The sequence below is a fragment of the Rhinoderma darwinii genome, chromosome 5, assembly GCF_050947455.1.
Source record: "Rhinoderma darwinii isolate aRhiDar2 chromosome 5, aRhiDar2.hap1, whole genome shotgun sequence".
In the NCBI taxonomy this organism is placed as follows: Eukaryota; Metazoa; Chordata; class Amphibia; order Anura; family Rhinodermatidae; genus Rhinoderma; species Rhinoderma darwinii.
The window spans coordinates 237,552,433-237,575,803 of NC_134691.1; the positions used below are offsets into that span (position 1 = coordinate 237,552,433).

Here is a 23,371-nt window from a genome sequence, read left to right on the forward strand (position 1 = left end):
CTAAATGGAGTGGCAGCCTGTGAAATACAGCACCAGGTAACACATATGTCTACATTATACTACATCATATTTATAAATGGGGGGGGGGGGGGGGGTGATTTGGCCCTGCATAAAGGTAATATTTGTTTCATTATTGAAGCTTAATGAATGTGCTCATAATATTATATTTGTTCTTTTAGTGCTTGTTCTAAAGTACCTGGTATAAATCCAAACTGTCTGACACAACAACAAGGCTTGGGGAATGCTTCTGAAGACATCATGAATCATGCATTAGATAATAAGTGCATTCTTATGACTGAAGAGGAGCATAAACTGTCAGTTGGAAATGACAAACATTGCTTAGATCTTACTCAAAATGGCTATGCTCCAAAGTATCAGCCATGTGATCAGAAACCTATTTTGCCCCCTGTTTTGTATACGCACCCATGTGAGAATGCTATAAACCTCGAATACAATAAAACAGACGTTAGAACCCGCTGTTCGTTAGCCAACATACAAAACAAAAACCGCAAACCTCTGAGGCGTTCACATACCACAGTTATCGAACCTTTGCAAAGCAGCGATACGACTTTGTGGAAGCAAACTAATGGACATGGAATCAAGGCATCAGGGAACCTCAACAATGAAGACGACTCACAGCAACCGCAGTGCCATATTTTCCAACAAAGTCTTTGTGATATCATAAATGTGAAGAAAAGTACTGTAGAAACAGTGTCACATAGATCTCAGCAGAAACTGATTAAAACTATAGTAATCCAAAGGGATGATAAAACTCAGCTCAACACAAATGCCAATGTGATTCCTTGTTCTGTGAAACAATGTTGGTAGTTTGAAAGTATCAGCATGACTTGTATATCATGTATATATCATGTCAATTGGGACACATTTCAAATGGAGCCTTTTATACAACTGTTAGGCTAAGTTCACACTGAGAATTTTGCCGAGCTTTTTGACGTGGAAACCGCGTCGCAAAACTCGGCAAAAACGGCCCTAAAATGCCTCCCATTGATTTCAATGGGAGGCGTCGGCGTCTTTTTCCCGCGAGCAGTAAAACTGCCTCGCGGGAAAGAGAAGCGGCATGCCCTATCTTCGGGCGTTTACGCCTCTGACCTCCCATTGACTTCAATGGGAGGCAGAGAAAGCGTATTTCGCGGTGTTTTACTCCCGCGGCGTTCAATGGCCGCGGGCGGAAAACGCCGCGAAAATCGGCGCGAAAATCGGCGTGCAGGGAGAGGAAAATCTGCCTCAAACTTCCAAACTGAATTTTGAGGCAGATATTCCTCGGGCAAAATACTCCTTGTGAAATGGGCTATAAATGGGCTATAAATATTAACAACATTCCTTTTTTAATCCCTGGTATTTTTTAATTCAACTCTCTGGTCTATCTATCTAGCGTGGGTATGTCTGTTGTCTGACTATCTGTAGAATAAGGATCTAGAAATAAAATATTTGCACACAGATTGCACGTATCTTTGTCTTTATTGTACACAATATAGCATGTGTATAACCTATAAGAAATAGATGCTCACACAAAATATAATGAAAATAGAAAAATAATTTTATTGAAACACATAAGGAACAGTAGACAATAGATTAAAATGAGGAATCCATAAACCACAGTTAAAAACGGGACAAAAGACTGTGTGGCTACTGAGTGGATACAGAGCACAAGTTTGTACCTATAGCAGAACTTCAAGAAAGTGCAAGTGCAAGTACCTAGAGAGGGCATGCAAGTGATACAATGACCCTATATAAGTGCAGCAAAGTGCTGCATAAACATAATGAGTATATGTGTTACTATTAGTAAGCCATGCAAAACATTTAACATAGGTTTAAGCAAATATATGGTCAAAATATATGAGCAATAAAGGCTGAAGAAGAGGAACAATTGTCTGCAGAGTTTAACGCAACATATCAAGCAGGATATATCATACCCATGGTGGAAACGGCAAGGCACACAGTCAGAGTCCACCCCAACACGCGTTTCGGCACAAATGCCTTCGTCTGGGGGTGGCGCTAAACAACAGACAAGTACAATTTAAGTAAAACCGGACCAATTGCGTGTCAAAGCGTCAGCTGAGAGAGATCTATAATAATTAATTAGCTTCACTGTGTACTTACCGGCCGCTGCGTCCCGGAGAGTGAAGTGACCACACCACCGGAAGTCGTCAGTCGCGAGGAGCCGAGACCGGAAACGCGTGAGTCACGTGAGTCCAGTAATCGGCGCGTCGCAAGTGACGAAGACGGGAGCCGGTCACCACGCACCAATGACAGAGCGGCACAGTGAGCAAAAAGCACGAACGCTGTAGCAGGTAAGTGGGACCCATCAAAAACAAAGCCCAAATGTTACATCTTATTGATAATCAGTATATCGTATGATCTAATTTTTGCTAAACTCTCTCTCTCAGATATAGTTAACTTATCATTTTAGATCTTATTTGGCATGGTGTTCCATTCATCGGAAACCAGTTTCACAAAGAGGTCCACGTGGATAATGGAGGAAATTTTGTGGATTTAATCCTAATGCAATCTGGTATCTCACCTTTAGGTATGGATTCATCCTGATTGTACAGTTCTTCCAAAATTCTCAATGTCTCTCTTTCCTCTGCTGTTGTAAAAACATTATCTTCGTCTTTGAAATACCATTTTTTGAAGATCACTGATCTCCCAAATAAATGCAAGTCTTTCATTGCCGAGAAAAGATCAAAGGGGGAAGCAGGAGAAAATGTTAGACCCTTCTCCAACAGGGAAATATCATTGTCATTCAGAAGGTGTTTAGATAAATGAATCACCTTCATATCTTGTTGTCCCAGGCTATCACCACTATCCTGATGTCTGGAGTCACGTTCAATTCCCTTATTGGTTCTTTTCTTAGGGTATATCGAATTATTGAAATTTGCCTTCCGCTTTTGTCTAGTGGTGGCATATCTTGAGCCAGTGCTGCGTAGAGTCATTTCATGATGATCACTACTTGATGACATGGATTAAATAGAAGAGGAACGACTTATATTGACCTGAGTTGCTTTCCAATTCCAACACTACATCTTTTTTTGGGCGTAATCATCATTATCTCGAATACGTTTTTTAGTCTTAGCGGACTGAATCTCTTTTTCCGATGTGGTACATTGTTGATCCAATTGCATATTAAAATTCTCAAGACTTTCTTTTGACATTTCGGTCTTGAGTCGTGATTGAATTATCTCCAAATCGCTATCCATACTGTCAAGCGATTTGTTATTTAAATCAATCAACAATTCCATCATACGACGGGAACAAGAGCTACAGTGTCTATGGGGTTACATCTATATATGTATGTTATTTGCTTTATTTGAATATTATTTATGGTTCACATTGATTTTTATTTATTTATAAATATTTTGAGATATTATACTTAGCACTTCTTTCAAAAAATAGTTTTTTATCTCACCTTTTCACTTGTTTTGATTCATTCATTATTTTCACTCATTCTTCCACACACTTTTGTCATATTGATTTTTTGTCAATAAAATGATTTACCTACTTATTTATTTTTGCACTTTCATTCTAATTTCATTCACATATTTTTTTATTTTCACTATACACTTGCACTTCCGTTTATTCTGATCATTTATACTTTTTATATAAATTCTTATATCCATTGTATAGTCATATTTAGAGTTTCTGCTGGCTATTTATGTATACATAATTGTATACCTTTTGTTCTATATTGTATGCTTTTGCAGGGCAAATGCATGATGTAGCTTGTATCCTCGATATTCCTGCGATATACTGATTATCAATAAGATGTAATATTTGGGCTTTGTTTTTGATGGGTTCCACTTACCTGTTACAGCGTTCGTGCTTTTTGCTCACTGTGCCGTTCTGTCATTGGTGCGTGGTGACCGGCCCCCGTCTTCGTCACTCGCGACGCGCCGATTACTGGACTCACGTGACCGAGTCTGCTGACTCGGTGACGCGTTTCCGGTCTCTGCTCCTCGCGACTGACGACTTCCAGTGATGTGGTCACTTCACTCTCCGGGACGCAGCGGCCGGTAAGTACACAGTGAAGCTAATTAATTATTATAGATCTCTTTCAGCTGACGCTTTGACACGCAATTGGTCCGGTTTTACTTAAATTGTACTTGTCTGTTGTTTAGCACCACCCTCAGACGAAGGCATTTGCGCCGAAACGCGCGTTGGGGTGAACTCTGACTGTGTGCCTTGCCGTATCCACCATGGGTATGATATATCCTGCTTGATATGTTGCGTTAAACTCTGCAGACAATTCTTCCTCTTCTTCAGCCTTTATTGCTCATATATTTTGACCATATATTTGCTTAAACTTATGTTAAATGTTTTGCATGGCTTACTAATAGTAACACATATACTTATTATGTTTATGCAGCACTTTGCTGCACTTATATAGGGTCATTGTATCACTTGCATGCCCTCTCTAGGTACTTGCACTTGCTTGAAGGTCTGCTATAGGTACAAACTTGTGGTCTGTATCCACTCAGTAGCCACACAGTATTTTGTCCCATTTTTAACTGTGGTTTATGGATTCCTCACTTTAATCTATTGTCTACTGTTCCTTATGTGTTTCAATAAAAATGTTTTTATATTTTCATTATATTTTGTGTGAGCATCTATTTCTTATAGGATATATATATGTAGTTCTGATGCTTTTGGGTTTACACCCTTGAATCGGCCCATATAGATTATAATACTTCTACCTCTTGTACTTTACATGTTTGGGCCATTTTGATTCATGCTGCTTTTTCGGTTAGACAATATAGCATATGGCCTAGGAGTCAAGGAAAATTATGTGTACACAATGCGTTGCAAATTTCAACATATAAAACTATACATATGATTGAAACCAAATCTGGATTTTATATATGTACTACAGGAGCAAAGCTGGGGCGCTGGTAGGGTATTTAGATGGGCTAGGGCAGCAAAATGAATCTTTACCCCAGGTGAAGGAAAGCCTAGCTATTATATACCATACAAAACCTCTGCATGTAAGCATTGTGTAAAATAAAATGGAGTATAGAAGCATAAAAGATATGTATATGCAGATTAGACTCGGTCTGTGGGCAGGTTTTAAGCTATGCAAAATTAGAAGTAGATGTTAAAAAAATATCCATAACCTCAACTAAATACAACTTCTAGCTACCCGTTCAACATACAGAAAACTGTATCTTGCAATTTGCTACTGAGCATCTTACCATTGTCAACATTTAAATATCCATTCACACAGCTTTCTAAAATTTTGTTACAACTTGAACGAATCCATCCACAGATGGGTATTTTTGGTAGGCTAAGTAATGCTTTCACGGGGCCAGCAGAGGATGGTGTGAACCCCCTGGGTAGCCAACAGATTTGGCATGGGGCTAATTCAGGGAACGGAGTCTGAGTGATTACCGGATACCTAGGTGTTCACCCCTTTAACCTCAACATGAAGATGTAGATTTGGCTGTCAGGAATTCCCAGGTCGCTACCCCCAGAAAAGTTTTCGTTGGTAACGATTGTCATGAAAAGATAAAGTACCGTATTTTTCGGACTATAAGACGCACCTGACCATAAGACTTTGCCAGGTTTTAGACAACAGAAAATAGGAAAAAAATGATTTGTTAAAAAATAATTTATTCTGTTTCACCACATTCTGAGAAATTTTTTATATATTTTTTTCATCGATTGAGGAATGTGAGGGCTTATTTTTTGCAAGACGAGCTGTAGTTTTATTGGCACCATTTTTTGGCACATACGATTTTTTTGATCACTTTTTTATTTCATATTTTAAGCACTAAGGTGACCAAAAAACGATTTGATGTTTTCAATTTTTTATTTCATGACTAACTCACCGTGCGAGTTAAATAATGGTATATTGTAATAGATCAGACTTTTAGGAACACAGCAATAACAAATTATTTTACTTTTTAAATTGTGCTTGGTGAAAAATGGGAAAAGTTTTTTTTTTTAACTTTTAATATTTATTTTTTTTACACTCCTGAAAATTTATCTAGGTTTTTTTTCTTACACATTTTATTAGTTCCCCTAGGGGACTTGAACCAGCGGCCACTTGGTTACATGTGGAGTTACTGAAACAGCGCAACTACACCGTTTCCCTAACTCCCATAGTAGTAAACGGCAGTTACGGAAGCAGTGTTGCATGCGAACTACGCTGTTCCCGTAACTACTGTTCAGTTCTATGGGAGTTACGGAAACAGCATAGCTCAGCGAGTTATGCTGTTTCAGTAACTCCACATGTAATCAAGTGGCCGGGAGAGAACAGAAAGCTAGAACGGGGTTTAGGGGGCCCCGTTCTAGAGATAGGTGCGGGTCCCAGAGGTGGGACCTGCATCTATCTGACATTTATGACATATCCTGTGGATATCAGAAAAAAGGAGATTTTTGAAGCAGCACTAGTCCCGAGTATGGTGCGGTGCACGCTGTCAAGCCAGGCAAACCCACTCCAGCACGATGTATATCCAAAGAAGTAGTAGGACAACAGCACACGTCTTCAAATCATCAAAGTGGTTTTATTGTCAAGACATCCACAAACGACAAGCAACGTTTCGACCCATAGTGAGTGAAGGGTCTTGACAAAGACCCTTCACTCACTATGGGTCGAAACGTTGCTTGTCGTTTGAAGACGTGTGCTGTTGTCCTACTACTTCTTTGGATATCCTGTGGATATGTCATAAATAGCTATCATAGAAAAACCCCTATAAATGCCGCGGTCGCTATTGACCACGGCATTTAACTAGTTAAAGGGGTTTGCCATAAAACACATTTATCCCCTATCCACAGGATAGGGTCTACATGTGAGATCGTTGGTGGTCCCAGCGATAAAGAGAACAGGGGACAGAAAGTCACCCAAAGCGCTACATGAGAAGCCTGGACTTCCGGGATCTGTTCCGCAGCTCCATAGAGATGAATGGAGAGCTGCTCGCGCATGCGCAGAAGAATCCCATTGATCTCTATGGAGCTGCCGGACACAGAACGCGGAAGTCACAGCTTCTCATGCAGCGGTCTTGGTAACTTTCGGTCCCCGTTCTCTTTATCGATCACATGTATGGGGATGCGTGTGTTTTATGGCACAAGCCATTTAAACTGCCAGGAACAGCGAAATTGCTATTCCTGGCCATTAAAGCAGAGTGTCAGAAGCTGACACCTGCAGTGTATGGAGAGGGCTCAGTGCGTGAGCCCGCTCCATACATCATTCCCATCCAGCTCCATGATGTGCCGGCACGTCATGGGTCGGGAAGGGGTTAAGTAATGAAGTGGTCATGGGGCCCGGCAATGCCGGGTCCTTTGACTGCGGACTATAAGATGCAGGGACTTTTTAGCAAGATTTATTCTTGCGAAAAACTGCGTCTTATAGTCCGAAAAATACGGTACTAAAAACAGTAGGCAAGATATACGGGCAATAGAAGCAGAAGTCAGGGCAGGCGTCAGGCGATAACTCACGGTAAGACGGGCAGAAGATCAGGGCAGGCAGCAGACAGGAGTCGGTAGTAGTAAATCCAAAAAGGCAATACAGTGAATCCAAAAAGGCAATATAGCAGAATACTACTAGCAGGCTAGAATGGAACCCAATTGTCTCAGGCCCAGAGCAAAGGGAGATGGTACCTTATGTATCCTTACAAAGCTGAGTGAATTGTCATGCGCTGGCAGATGGCAGAGGACCTGTAGGAGACTTTCACCCTGTCTGGAGATACCCTTAGTTAACCCCTTAAGGACGCAGGCTTGTTTTGGCCTTAAGGGTATGTTCACACGATGAGAGGCATTTACGTGTGAAAAGACAAACTGTTAACAGCTGCCTCGTTTCACACGTAAATGCTCCTCCTCGCATTTTGCGAGCCGTCTGAGACTCTCGTAAATATTGAGCTGTGCTTCATTGAGTTCAATGAAGAACAGCTCAAATTACGTGGCAAAGAAGTGCCCTGCACTTCTTTGCCGAGGAAGTCCATTTACGCGTCGTCGTTTGACAGCTGTCAAACGACGACGCGTAATTTACAGGTCGTCTGCACAATACGTCGGCAAACCCATTCAAATGAATGGGCAGATGTTTGCCGACGTATTGTAGCCCTATTTTCAGGCGTAAAACGAGGCATAATACGCCTCGTTTACGCCTGAAAATAGGTCGTGTGAACCCAGCCTTAGGCTCAGTGCGCATTTTTCAAATCTGACATATTTCACTTTATGTGGTAATAACGTCGGAATGCTTAAACCTATCCAAGCGATTCTGAGATTGTTTTCTCGTGACACATTGGGCTTTATGTTAGTGGTAAAATTTGGACGATATATTCAGTGCTTATTGGTTGAAAATTTGCAAAATGTAGGGAAAATTGATAAAAAATAGCATTTTTCAGAATTTAAATGCATCTGCTTGTAAAACCGACGGTTATACCACCCAAAATAGTTACTAGTTCACATTTCCTATATGTCTACTTTAGATTGGCATCGTTTTTTGAACATTATTTTATTTTTCTTGGACGTTACAAGGCTTAGGTACCTCTTCAGTTCTGAAGTGGCTTTGAGGGGCCTATGTATTAGAAACCCCCATAAAACACCCCATTTTAAAAACTAGACCCCTCAAAGTATTCAAAACAGCATTTAGAAAGTTTTTTAACCCTTCAGGCATTTCACAGGAATTAAAGCAAAGTGGAGGTGAAATTTGCAAATTTCATTTTTCTTGCTGAATTTCAATTTTATTCAATTTTTTTTGTCTAACACGGAAGGTTTTACCAGAGAAACACTACTAAATATGTATTGTCCAGATTCTGCAGTTTTTAGAAATGTCCCACATGTGTCTCTAGTGCGCTCCTGGAATAAAACACAAGCCCTAGAAGCAAAGAAGCACCTAGTGCATTATGAGGCCTCTTTTTTATTAGAATATATTTTAGGCAGCATGCCAGGTTTGAAGAGGTGTTGAGGTGCCAAAACAGTAGGAATCCCCCAATAGTGACCCCATTTTAAAAACTACACCCTTCAAGGAATTAATTTATGGCTGTTGTTATCATTTTGACCGCACAGTTTTTTCACAGCACCTATTTTAATTGGGCTGTGAAATAAAAAAAATGAAATTTTTTCCAATAAGATGTAATTTATGATCAAAATTTCCTATTTTCACAGGGAACAAAATACCCCATTTTGTTGCCCAATTTGTCCTGAGTGTGGCAATACCCCATTTGTGGTGATAAACTGCCGTTTGGGCCCATGGGAGGGCTCAGAAGGAAAGGAGCGCTATGTGTTTGTTGGAGTCCAGATTTTGCTGGATTGGTTTTCGGGTGCCATGTCGCATTTGCAGAGTCCCAGAGGTATCAAAGCAATGGAAACCCACCAGAAGTGACTCCATTTTGGGGTGTTGTGACCATTTTGACCCCACAGTTTTTTCACAGAACTTATTTGAATTGGGCTGGGAATTAAAACAAAATTATTTTTCCCAATAATATGTCGTTTTGGCTGAAAATTTCTAATTTTCACAAGAAATAAAATACCCCATTCTGTTGCCCAATTTGTCCTGAGTGCGGCAGTACCCCATTTGTGGTGATAAACTGCCGTTTGGGCTCATGGGAGGGCTCAGAAGGAAAGGACCACCATTTGGCCTACTGGTGATTTTTGGGTGCAAAGTCATGTATGCAGAAGCCCCTGAGGTACCAGTACAGTTGAAACCCCCAAGAAGTGACCCCGTTTTAAAAACTACACCCTTGAGGCATTCATCTAGAGGTGTAGTGAGCATTTTGACCGGAGACATACACCCCATAAACTGTAATGTGGGTACTCACAGGTATGGCAATACCCTAAATGTGGCTGTTATCAGCGGCCTGGGCACGCAGCAGGGCTCAGAGGGGAAAGACGAGGGGAGATAAGCTGTGCGGAGTGCATCAGGGTAAGTAAAACTGGGGTAGATTAAAAATCATGGGATGTATGATACATTTTGAAGCACTCTTTCATACGGAGCCTTAGTTTTTCGGGACACGTGTCACATTGATATATTGTGTCCTTCCTTATCCCCCTCTTATAGCAGACTTTGTACCTCTTTTGACTTTTTCCTTTCTTGCCAGTTTGGGGAACTTCTCCTGGAAAGTGTTGCCCTGGTACGATGCGTGTGGCCTCGCCTCCAGAAGTACTGGGTGCCCCCCCTTCTTGGTCCATAAAAGTTAGTTTCTTGATAACCACCTATTGAAATTCCAGGAAAGTTCCCCTCTGTCCTGTACATTGATGTAGCACGTACGCGTTGTACAATGCCATCTGTATGATGTGCCCGGCCAGCTTCTTATACCACACCGCATGGCGCTCTGGGGCTTCAGGACTTGATCTGACACGTCCACCCCTCCCATGTACCTATTGTAGTCCAGGATGCAGTCTGGTTTGGGGGTCTCTGTACTGGAACCTCGTACAGGTACATGGGTACTGGTGTGGCATCTCACCTGTCCTTGTACTTGACACACAATATGTTGCTGCTAGATTGTGCCATGCTCTCACCCCTTGAGCGTTTGCACTGCAGAGTCTTAGGGAGGCCTCTCAGATATCTTCTAGCAGTGCCGCATGCCGCAGGACTTCTGGGAGTGAGGCAGTTGAAGAGTGGGACGCTGGTATAAAAATTATCCAGGTAGAGGTGGTAACCCTGGTCCAGCAGTGGGTGCACCAAATCCCACACAATTTTTGCATTAACTCCCAGTAAGGGGGGGGGGGCATTCTGGGGGCTGAATACTGCTGTCCTTCCCTTCATATATCCTAAATTTGTAGGTATACCCTGATGCACTCTCGCACAGCTTATACATCTTTACGCCATAACTTGCCCTCTTACTCGGCAGGTACTGGCGGAATTGAAGCCTCCCCCTTTAAAATGTACCAAGGACTCAATCACTAGAAATACACTTCTCGGGGGTGTATGCTTGGGAAAACCGGGCACTGAAACTGTCTAATAGGGGTCTCCATTTATACAAACGGTCAAAACTGGGGTCATCTCGGGGTGGGCACGGCTCATTATAAGTATATGTAAGAAGCGAAGTATTGCCTCATTTATTTATTTTTTTAGGTTCCAGTTCAGTTCTGAAGTTGCTTTGAGGGGCCCATATATTAGAAACCCCTATCAAACACCCCATTTTAGAAACTAGACCCCTCAAAGTATTCACAACAGCATATAGAAAGTTTATGAACCCTTTAGGTGTTTCACAGGAATTTAGAGCAAAGTAGAGGTGAAATCTACTTTTTTTTTTTGTCAGAAAATCCTTTTTATACCACTTTTTTTTATAACACAAAAGGTTTTACCAGAAAAACGCAACTTAGTACTTATTACCCAGATTCTGCAGTTTTGAGAAATATCCCACATGTGGCCTACATGCATAGTGCAGTGTATTAGAGCTGTCAGCTACTCACTGACAGCAAGCATAGTGGGTCCTGACGTTGTCAGGACCCACTAGGCTTCCGTCGATGGCATAGCCGGACGCCATTGTTTGGTGTCCGGTTGCCATAGTCACCATCGCCGGCCGCTATCGTGTAGCAGGCCGGCGATGGCAGCTTAACCCCTAAAAAGCCGTGATCGCTATTGAACACGGCTTTTCAGGGGTTAATCAGCGGGGACACAGCGATCGGTCCCCGCTGTAGGAGCTGTGACAGCCGCTGTACAAGACAGCAGCTGTCACAGCTCCTGTATGTGTCGGGAGGACGGCCGAAACGGCCGTTACTCCCGAGACGTACTATTCCGTCATGGAGCGCGAACAGGGCGCTTTCCATGACGTAATAGTACGTCACTGAGCGTTAAGGGGTTAAAGGATTTCTGATCCTGCCAGATTTCCTTGAACTCTTTATTTGTTATCTTCAAAAGCTACTATCTCAACAAATACTCTCCTTTACCAATCTAGCAATCCCCCTATCTCAATGCACATTATAATCTGCGTTTCATCCATCTGCTTAAGTCCATCTCCTCCAGAATTAACAGAGAACTGGGAGCCATCTTTCATAACTGCACTTTGCTTCCAGTGTGGGTCCTCATTGGTCTGTTCTCCCCGACTCCAAATATGACAATAAGAATATAGAATATATCCCTGAGAGCTCCATATTCTCACTGCTCTCACAGTAAAAAATCTTTGTCTGTGATGATGGTGAAACTCTTTTTCCTATAGACGTAGAGGATGCCCCCTTGTTCTTGTTTCAGGCCTAGGTGTAAAAAGGTCATTAGAAAGATGTCTGTACTGTTTAATTATATATTTGTACATTGTAATTCGTAGTCACGAGAGGGTTAGGGCCCAGGTTCTGCTTGACCCTGAAACTGCCTTTCCACCTACCCTAGTACTGCCAGCAGTGATTGGTGACCCCCAACCAAATACTTCCCCAAAACCCAAAATGTACTCCTGTGGTGGGAATTCATGTGCAAACGGAAGGGCTGCCTGTAATCGGCTTTTTCAAATTGTTCTTTAGCACCAATTTGATACAGCTTATGTTGGACCAAATCAACATTTATACCCACCAATTTATTTCCGAACACCCCAAGTTCTTTTATACTTAGCCGAATTGTTGGCAACGAACGAATTGTACAGAAATGCAAAAATTTGGAGGTTAGTACACATGGGTCTCACTAAAATGCCCAAAGTGAGTTCCTACTGGTCCGTGGCCATTTTATATCATTGTCCGCTGTACTGCAATACTATGACCAGAACAGGCTCTCCATATATTTTTGAACTTTAAAGAGGCTCGGTCACCAGATTCTCAAATCCCTATCTCCTATTGCATGTGATCGGCGCTGCAATGTAGAGAACAGTAACGTTTTGTTTTTTTAAAAACTTTCATTTTTGGCCAAGTTATGAGCTATTTTATATATATGCAAATGAGCTTTGAAATGGACAACTGGGTGTGTTTTTTTTCGTATGTCCAACTGGGCGTGTATTGTGTTTTTAACTGGGCGTGTTTACGTGTATGACGCTGACCAATCAGTGACCAGTCAGCGTCATACACTCCTCTCCATTCATTTACACAGCACATAGTGTTCTTACTAGAACGATGTGCAGCCACAGACACAAGTGTCCTGATAATGAATACACATGAACTGCAGCCTGGACGTCATGTGTATTCAGAATCCTGACACTTCTGAATCTTTTCTGTGAGATTTCCAGCAAGGGAAACGAAATCTCGTTTACCTCGTAATCTCGCGAGATTACGCGCGGCTTGCTGGAATCTCACAGAAAATATTCAGAAGTGTCAGGATTCTGAGTACACATGACGTCCAGGCTGGAGGTCATGTGTATTCATTATCAGGACACTTGTGCATGTGGCTGCACATCGTTCTAGTAAGAACACTACGTGCTGTGTAAATGAATGGAGAGGAGTGTATGACGCTGACTGGTCACTGATTGGTCAGCGTCATACACGTAAACACGTCCAGTTAAAAACACAATACACGCCCAGTTGGACATACGAAAAAAAACACGCCCAGTTGTCCATTTCAAAGCTCATTTGCATATATATAAAATAGCTCATAACTTGGCCAGGTCACAGCTCCTACAGCGGGGACCGATCACTGTGTCCCCGCTGATTAACCCCTTAAAAGCCGCGTTCAATAGAGATCGCGGCTTTTTAGGGGTTAAGCTGCCATCGCCGGCCTGCTACGCGATAGAGGCCGGCGATGGTGACTATGGCAACCGGACACCAAACAATGGCGTCCAGCTATGCCATCGACGGAAGCCTAGTGGGTCCTGACAAAGTCAGGACCCACTATGCTTGCTGTTAGTGAGTAGCTGACAGTTCTAATACATACCTCCCAACTTTTGAATTCGGAAAAGAGGGACATTTTAAGCCACACCCCCTAACCACGCCCAATATCCCGCATAAGTCCATCAAATCACAACCAGATCCTTCTTCAAATAACACGCGCACATTGTCACTGCGGATCTCTAGACTGTCTGGATATCACAGATATTATGGATCCGGTTATGTCGTCTTTGTGTTACTTTTCCTAACTTGGGTATAACATTTTCTCATCACGGCAGCAGCAGCTGCAGGACAATCCAAAAGGCTGAGAACAATGAGAGTCAAGAGGGAGACCGTGTGGTGGATGACTTTTCAGTTGACAGGTAGCAGAGTTACATGATGGGGAATTGTTTTTACTGTTGTATAACTCTGCTACCTGTCAATGGAAAAATCATCTGCCAGAGGGAAAAATGTTTGCAAAGAAACTCTGGGGAATCAGACATGGTGGGGAAACATTTTTCCCTGTGGTGGATGAATTTTCAGCTGACAGGTAGCAGAGTTACATGAAGGGGAATTATTTTTCATTGACGTCTAGTATATATCGCAGCGAAGGGAAGAAGACAGAAGTCGCTAGAGGTGAGGAGAAGTATTTTTATTCTTCATATTACAAACCTTATTATTTTGTTTTGCAGGTTCCGCTGGACCGTTTGGACTACGTCGTAGATTCATTGGACTACTGAGATGATCTACGTTTTTTAAAAAATAAAATGGTCAAAGAGGGTTGTGTGGGGGAGTTCTTATTTCAATAAAAAAAATATTTTCTTATGTGTCTGTGGTTTTTTTAATCCTTTATTAGCGCCTTGGTAATGGCAGTTGTCTTATTGACTGCGTCCATTACTAAGGTGGGGCTTAGTGTGAGCCAGTAAAAAGGCTGCAACTAACACCCCATTATTACCCTGGTGCCCACCACCACCAGGGGTGTCGGGAAGAACCGGGTACGATCCAGTACCCGACCATCTGTAGTGATGGCCGGACACTGGGGCGGCCGCAGGCTGATATTATTAGGCTGGGCCCTTCCCACCCTGGTAATGCTAGCCTGCTGCTGCTTTGTTGAATCTGGCTGGTTAGGAAAATGGGGGGAAAGCAATGTCGTTTTCTTTTTCTTTCTTTTTTTTAAATCGACGTGGGGTCCCCCCCATTTTCCATAACCAGCCAGATACAACACAGCAGCAGCCTAGCATTACAAGGGTGGGAAAGGCCAAGGTTTTTGGCCCTTTCCAGCCCCATAATACCAGCCTGCTGCTGCCCAGTGCCCGACCATCACTACAGTTGGTCTGGTACTGGATCGCACCCGGCTCTTCCCAGCACCCCTGGTGGCGGTGGGTACAGGGGTAATAATGGGGGGTTAGTTGCAGCCATTTTACTAGCAAAGATTAAGCCCCACCTTAGTAATGGACGTTGTCAATCAGACTGCTGCCATTACTAAGGCGCTATTAAAGTATTAAAGAAAACACAGACAAATAAGAAAATATTTTTTATTGAAATAAGAACTTCACCACATAAAAAAAATACGTAGATCATCGAAGTAGTACAACGAATCTACGACCTAGTTAAAACGGTCCAGCGGAACCTGCAAAACAAAAAAAAATAAAGTTAGTCATTTGAAAAATAAAAAATATTATAATCACCTCCAGCAGTCTTCTGTCTTCTTCCCTGCGATGCAATAGAAACTAGACATCAATGAACTTCTGAAATGTCATATATTACAAATTAAAAGGGTTTTCCCCACAAACACATGTATCCCCTATCAACAGTCCGACCACTGGGGCCCCCAGAGATGAGAACTGGGGACTGAAAGTCCCCCGAAGTGGCCAGCGGTCCATTCATTTCTAGGGACTTAGGGGACCATTATCTCCGGGCAGCTCCATAGAAATTAATAAAGCAATAGTCGAGCAAGTGTACTAGTGCTCAATTCTCATGGAGCACTTCGGGGGAATTTTGGTCCCCCGATCTCATCGCTGAGAGTCCCAGTGGTCAGACCCTCAGCGAACACACATTTATCCCCTATTCTGTGGATAGGGGATAAATGTGGTTGTGGGAAAACCCCTTTAAAGGGGTTTTGCAATCCCTAAAAATTGATGGCCTATTCACAGGATAGACCATCAATAGCTAATGGCTCGGGGTTCGACTCCGGCGACCCCTGCCAATCAGCTGTTTTGAAGGGGGTGCAGCGCTTGTACGAGCACTGCTTCCCCTTAGTTTTTTCTTGCTCACTGTGAATCTCAGACACAGATGTAGTGTCGATTCACAGGTATTTCAGCCTGTTCTCCCAATTCACTTCAATGTTAGAAGGCTGCAATACTGTGAATCGCCACTACATCTGTGTCGAAGATTCACAGTGAACAAGAAAAAACTAAGGGAAAGCAGCGCTCGTACGAGCGCTGTACCCCCTTCAAGAATGCTGATCGGCAGGTGGTCCCGGAAGTCGGACCCCGACCCATCATCTTTTGATGGCCTATCCTGAGGATAGGTCATGAATTTTTAGGGACTGGATAACCCTTTTAACTCCATATGGAGCATCCATTTAGGCATTTTTATACTTAAAGTGTTTGGTAAACGTTTAACAAACTTCTGACGTGTCATAGTGACATGTCAGAAGTTTGCATTGGTGGGAGCCCGAGCACTGAGACCCCCACCGATCGCTAAAACGAAGACGCTGAAGCTCTCGTGTGAGTACTCAGCTGCTTCGTTTCTGTTCTATTTACTGCCTATTTACTGCTTTTTGTCTATAGGGACAGTGATCAGTTCCCTAAGGCTTGCACCCCCTTTCATTTAAGCCTGTGCTGCAGGATTCTATTTTTGTAGATAGATAGATAGATAGATAGATAGATAGATAGATAGATAGATAGATAGATAGACAGACAGACAGATATGAGATAGACAGACAGACAGACAGATAGATATGAGATAGACAGACAGACAGACAGACAGATATGAGATAGATAGATAGATAGATAGATAGATAGATAGATAGATAGATAGATAGATAGATAGATAGATAGATAGATAGATATGAGATAGATAGATAGATAGATAGATAGATAGATAGATAGATAGATAGATAGATAGATGGTAGATAGATGGTAGATAGATAGATAGATAGATAGATAGATAGATAGATAGATAGATAGATAGATAGATAGATAGATAGATAGATAGATAGATAGATATGAGATAGATAGATATGAGATAGATAGATAGATAGATAGATATGAGATAGATAGATAGATAGATAGATAGATAGATAGATAGATAGATAGATAGATAGATAGATAGGAGAGGAATAGATAGATAGATAGATAGATAGATAGATAGATAGATAGATAGATAGATAGATATGAGATAGATAGATATGAGATAGATAGATAGACAGACAGACATAAAGATTAGATAGATGTAAGTGCGGGTATTTTTTATTACCACTATTCTCCCTCTCCTGCCAGAAGTTACAGCAGTCCAGAGAGGGGGAGGGGCACAGGGGGGGGGGGGGGCGGGAGCTGCAAAAAGAATGTGCCTGGAGACACAAGATTTTCTAAAACCATAAAATAATGTAATCTATTTTATGATTTTATAAATGCTAGTGTTCCCAGGCACTAAATAGTTTAATCTGTGTACTCACCAGTCACCCCTGTCCTGTGGCTTCGTTCTTCTCCTCTCCGGCATTCCGCTTCAGTGTGTCTGCTGCACTCTGCTCCCTGCTCCAAGCAGACTGCTGTGCAGGCAGCGTCGTTGCAGGGGGGCGTGGCTGGCAACAGGGAGAGTCGGGGGCAGGGCGGGACATTGCTCAGACCGCCGGGACGGCGTGACAGCAGTCAAAAACCGGGACTGTCCCGCCGGATTCGGGACGGTTGGGAGGTCTGCTAATACACTGCAGTGTATTAGAATAGCGATCAGGGCCTCCTGCCCTCAAGTCCCCTAGTGGGACAAAGTAATAAAGTTAAAAAAAAGATGTGTAAAAATAAGAAAATAAACGTTTATTAAAAGCAAAAATCCCCCTTTTTACCTTATCAGTCCTTTATTATTAATAAAAATATATAAACAAACAAATAAACTATACATAATTGGTATCGCCGCGTCCGTAACGGCCTGAACTACAAAATTATTTTTTTATTTATCCCGCACGGTGAACGCCGTAATAGAAAATAATAATAAACCGTACCAGAATCACAATTGTTTGGTCACTTCACCTCCCAAAAAATGGAATAAAAAGAGATCAAAAAGTCGCATGTACCTAAAAATGGTACTGATAGAAACTACAGTTCGTTACGCAAAAAATAAGTCCTCGCACGGCTTTATTGATGGAAAAATAAAAAAGTTCTGGCTCTTAGAATAAGGTAACACAAAAAGTGAATGATTTTTTACAAAACATATTTTATTGTGCAAACGCCATAAGACATAAAAAAAACTATAAACATCTGGTATCGCCGTAATCGTATCGCCCCGCAGAATAAAGTGAATATGTCATTTATAGCGCACGGTGAACGCTGTAAAAAAAATAGAGTACAAAAACAATAGTAGAATTGCTGTTTTTTAGTCACCACGCCACCTAAAAATAGAATAAAACTGATCAAAAAGCCGCATGCACCCCAAAAAAACTACAATGAATTCCTCAAGGTGTCTAGTTTCCAAAATGGGTCACTTTTGGGGGGTTTCCACTGTTTTGGCACCACAAGACCTCTTCAAACCGGACATGGTGCCTAATAAAAAAGAGGCCTCAAAATCCACTAGGTGCTCCTTTACTTCGGAGGCCGGTGCTTCAGTCCATTACCGCCCAAGGGCCACATGTGGGATATTTCTCTAAACTGCAGAATCTGGGCAATACGTATTAAGTTGCGTTTGTCTGATAAAAACTTTTGTGTTATAAAAAAAATGGTATAAAGAGGATTTTCTGACAAAAAAAAATGTCAATTTCACCTCTACTTTGCTCTAAATTTCTGTGAAACACCTAAAGGGTTCATGAACTTTCTAAATGCTGTTGTGAATACTTTGAGGGGTCTAGTTTCTAAAATGGGGTGTTTGATAGGGGTTTCTAATATATGGGCCCCTCAAAGCAACTTCAGAACTGAACTGTAACCTAAAAAAAGAAATAAATGAGGCAATACTTAGCTTCTTACATTATACTGATAGTGCCCACCCCGAGATGACCCCAGTTTTGACCGTTTGTATAAACGGAGACCCCTATTAGACCGTTCCAGTGCCCAGTTTTCCCAAGCATACACCCCCGAGAAGTGTATTTCTATTGATGAGTCCTTGGTACATTTTAAAGGGAGGGTTCAATTCCGCGAGTACCTGCCGGGTAAGAGGGCAAGGTATGGCGTGAAGATGTATAAGCTGTGCTAGAGTGCATCAGGGTATACCTACAGATTTAGGATATATGAAGGGAAGGACAGCAGTATTCAGCCCCCAGAATGCCCCCCCTTACTGGGAGTTAATGCAAAAATTGTGTGGGATTTGGTGCACCCACTGCTGGACCAGGGTTACCACCTCTACCTGGATAATTTTTATACCAGCGTCCCACTCTTCAACTGCCTCGCTTCCTGAAGTACTGCGGCATGCGGCACTGCTAGAAGATATCTGAGAGGCCTCCCTAAGACTCTGTTTGGCAAACACTCAGAAGGGGTGAGAGCAGGGCACAATCTAGCAGCAACATATTGTGTGTCAAGTACAAGACAAGAGAGATGCCACACCAGTACCCATGTACCTGTACGAGGTTCCAGTACAGAGACCCCCAAACCAGACTGCATCCTGGACTACAATAGGTACATGGGAGGGGTGGACTTGTCAGATCAAGTCCTGAAGCCCTACAGCGCCATGCGGTGTGGTATAAGAAGCTAGCCGTGCACATCATACAGATGGCTTTGTACAATGTGTACGTGCTACGTCGATGTACAGGCCAAAGGGGAACTTTCCTGGAATTTCAAGAGGTGATTATCAAGAACCTAATCTTTAGGGACCAAGAAGGGGGGGGGGCACCCAGTACTTCTGGAAGCGAGGCCACACGCATCGTACCAGGGCAACACTTTCCAGGAGAAGTTCCCCAAACTGGCAAGAAGGGAAAAAGTCAAAAGAGGTGCAAAGTCTGCTATAAGAGGGGGATAAGGGAGGACACAATATATCAATGTGACACGTGTACCGAAAAACCAGAGCTCTGTATGAAAGAGTGTTTTCAAATTTATCATACATCCCTTGTTTTATAATTTACCCCAATTTTACTTACCCTGATGCACTCCGCACAGCTTATCCCCCCTCGTCTTTCCCCTCTGGGCCCTGCTTTGTGCCCATGCAGCTGATAACAGCCACATTTAGGGTATTGCCGTACCCAGGAGAACCCATATTACAGTTTATGGGGTATATGTCCCAGTAAAAATGCTCACTACACCTCTAGATGAATGCCTTAACCCCTTAGTGACCACTAATACGCCTTTTTACGTCGGTCACTAATGGGCTTTAGGCTAGGCTGACGCCAAGTCTAAGTCCTGCACGGGTCTCCCGTGCAGGCAGGAGCCGGGGCTCTGCTGTCTGATGACAGCTGAGCTCCTGCTCCAACGCCCGCGATCGAAGTTTACTTCGATCGCGGCCGTTTAACCCGTTAAATGCCGCCGTCAATAGCGACCGCGGCATTTAACTTTGTTTACAGAGGGAGTGAGCTCCCTCTGTCACCCATCGGTGGCCCGCGAATGCAATCGCGGGTCTCCGATGGGGTGTCATGGCAGCCGGGGGCCTGATAAAAGCCCCCAGGTCTGCCCTGGACATATGCCTGTTAGGACGCGCCGGAGGCACGTCCTAACAGATTGCCTGTCAGATTTACACTGACAGGCAATAATGCTCTGGTATATGAAGTATACCAGAGCATTATAGCAGCGATCGGAAGATCGCACAGTAAAGTCCCCTAAAGTTTATTAATAAAAAGTACAGTAAAAAAATAAATAAAACCATTTTTTTCCATAAAAAGTGGTTTTATTTAGTAAAAGTGTAAAAAAAAAAAAAAGTACACATATGTGGTATCGCCGCGACCGTAATGACTCCATTAATAAAGTTAATATGTAATTTAAACCGCAAAGTGAACACCGTAAAAAAAAAAACGCAAAAAACAATGGCGAAATTGCAATTTTTTTCCATTGCCCCCCAAAAAAGTCATAATAAAAATGAATCAATAAGTCCCATGCACCCCAAAACAGTACCATTATAAACTCCGTCTTGTCCCGCAGAAAACAAGCCAAAAAAATCACTACATTGATGGAAAAATAAAAAAATTACAGCTCTTGGAAAGCGACGATGCAAAAACAAATAATTTTAGTTCAAAAGTGTTTTTATTGTGCAAAAGTCGTAAAACATAAAAAAAACTCTACATATGTGATATCGCCGTAATCGTACCGACCCATAGAATAAAGGTAACATGTTATTTACGTCGCACAGTGAACGGCGTCAATTTAAAAACGCATAGAACAATGGCAGAATTTTAGGTTTTTTTTATAATCCCCCCCAAAAAGGTTAATAAAAGTTAATATAAAAATTATATGTACCCAAAAATGGTGCTATTAAAAAGCACAACTAATCCCGCAAAAAACAAGTCCTCATACAGCTATGTAGACGAAAAAATAAAAAGGTTATAGCTCTTTGAATGCGACTATAGAAAAACGAATAAAATAGCTTGGTCATTAGGGCCTAAAATGGGCTGGTCACTAAGGGGTTAAGGGTGTAGTTTTTAAAACAGGGTCACTTCTTGCGGGTTTCAACTGTACTGGTACCTCAGGGGCTTCTGCATACATGACTTCGCACCAGAAAATCCTGATTAGGCCAAATGGTGGTCCTTTCCTTCTGAGCCCTCCCATGGGCCTAAACTGCAGTTTATCACCACAAATGGGGTATTGCGGCACTCAGAACAAATTGCACAACAGAATGGGGTATTTTGTTTCTTGTGAAAATAAGACATTTTCAGCCAAAACTATATATTATTGGAAAAAATTTATTTTGTTTTAATTCCCAACCCAATTCAAATAAGTTCTGTGAAAAAACTATGGGGTCAAAATGGTCACAACACCCATAAATGAATTCCTTGAGGGGTGTAGTTTCCAAAATGAGGTCATTTCTGGTTGGTTTCCATTGCTTTGATACCTCTGGGGCTCTGCAAATGCGACATGGCACCCGAAAGCCAAACCAGCAAAATCTGCACTCCAAAGAGCAAACAGCACTCCTTCCCTTCTGATGCCTCCCATGGGCCAAAACGGCAGTTTATCGCCACAAATGGGGTATTGCTACACTCAGGAGAAATTGGGCAACAAAATGGGGTATTTTGTTCTCTGTGAAAATAAGACATTTTGATAAAAAATGACACCTTATTGGAAAAAATGAAATTTTTTTCATTTTACAGCCCAATTCAAATAGGTGCTGTGAAAAAACTGTGCGGTCAAAATTGTAACAACAACCATATTTGAATTCCTTGAGAAGTGTAGTTTCCAAAATGGGGTCATTTATGGTGGGTTTCCATTGCTTTGATACCTCTGGGGCTCTGCAAATGCGACATGGCACCCGAAAACCAATCCAGCTAATCTGGACTCCAACAAATACATAGCGCTCCTTTCCTTCTGAGCCCTCCCATGGGCCCAAACGGCAGTTTATCACCACAAATGGGGTATTGCCGCACTAAGGACAAATTGGGCCATAAAATGGGGTATTTTGTTCCCTGTGAAAACAAGAAATTTTGATCACAAATGACATTTTATTGGAAAAAATGAAATTTTTTTAATTTCACAGCCCAATTCAAATAGGTGCTGTGAAAAAACTATGCGGTCAAAATGGTAACATCAACCATAAATTAATTCCTTGAGGGGTGTAGTTTCCAAAATGGGGCACTAGTGGGAGATTCCTACTGTTTTGGCACCTCAACACCTTTTCAAACCTGGCATGCTGCCTAAAATATATTAAATAAATAAAGAGGCCTCAAAATACACTAGGTGCTTCCTTGCTTCTAGGGCTTGTGTTTTATACCACGAGCGCACTAGAGCCACATGTGGGACATTTCTAAAAACTGCAGAATCTGGACAATACATATTTAGTAGTGTTTCTCTGGTGAAACCTTCTGAGTTACAGAAAAAAAAAAAGAATAAAATTGAAATTCAGCAAGAAAAATTAAATTTGCAAATTTCACCTCCACTTTGCTTTAATTCCTGTGAAATGCCTGAAGGGTTAAAAAACTTTCTAAATGCTGTTTTGAATACTTTGGGGGGTCTAGTTTTTAAAATGGGGTGTTTTATCAGGGTTTCTAATACATAGGCCCCTCAAAGCTACTACAGAACTGAAGAGGTACCTTAAAAAAAAGGATTTTGAAATTTTCATAAAAATATGAGAAATTGCTGTTTATGTTCTAAGCCTTGTAACGTCCAAGAAAAATAAAATAATGTTCAAAAAACTATGCCAATCTAAAGTAGACATATGGGAAATGTGAACTAGTAACTATTTTGGGTGGTATAACCGTCTGTTTTACAAGCAGATGCATTTAAATTCTGAAAAATTCTATTTTTTTCAAAATTTTCTCTACATATTGCAATTTTTCACCAATAAACACTGAATATATCGACCAAATTTTACCACGAACATGAAGCCCAATTTGTCACGAGAAAACAATCTCAGAATC

General features: G+C 41.9%; 1 protein-coding gene across 1 annotated transcript in view; it reads left to right on the forward strand.

Moving 5' to 3' along the window:
* PKD1L1 (polycystin 1 like 1, transient receptor potential channel interacting) overlaps positions 1-1,426 on the forward strand; it is a 433,476-nt gene extending 432,050 nt beyond the window's left edge. Inside the window, exon 64 of the mRNA XM_075828219.1 lies at positions 180-1,426. Within this exon, the coding sequence (XP_075684334.1) occupies positions 180-828 (649 nt within the window). The 3' untranslated portion in view covers positions 829-1,426. The remainder of the gene's footprint in view (positions 1-179) is intronic.
* Positions 1,427-23,371: the final 21,945 nt, after the last annotated feature.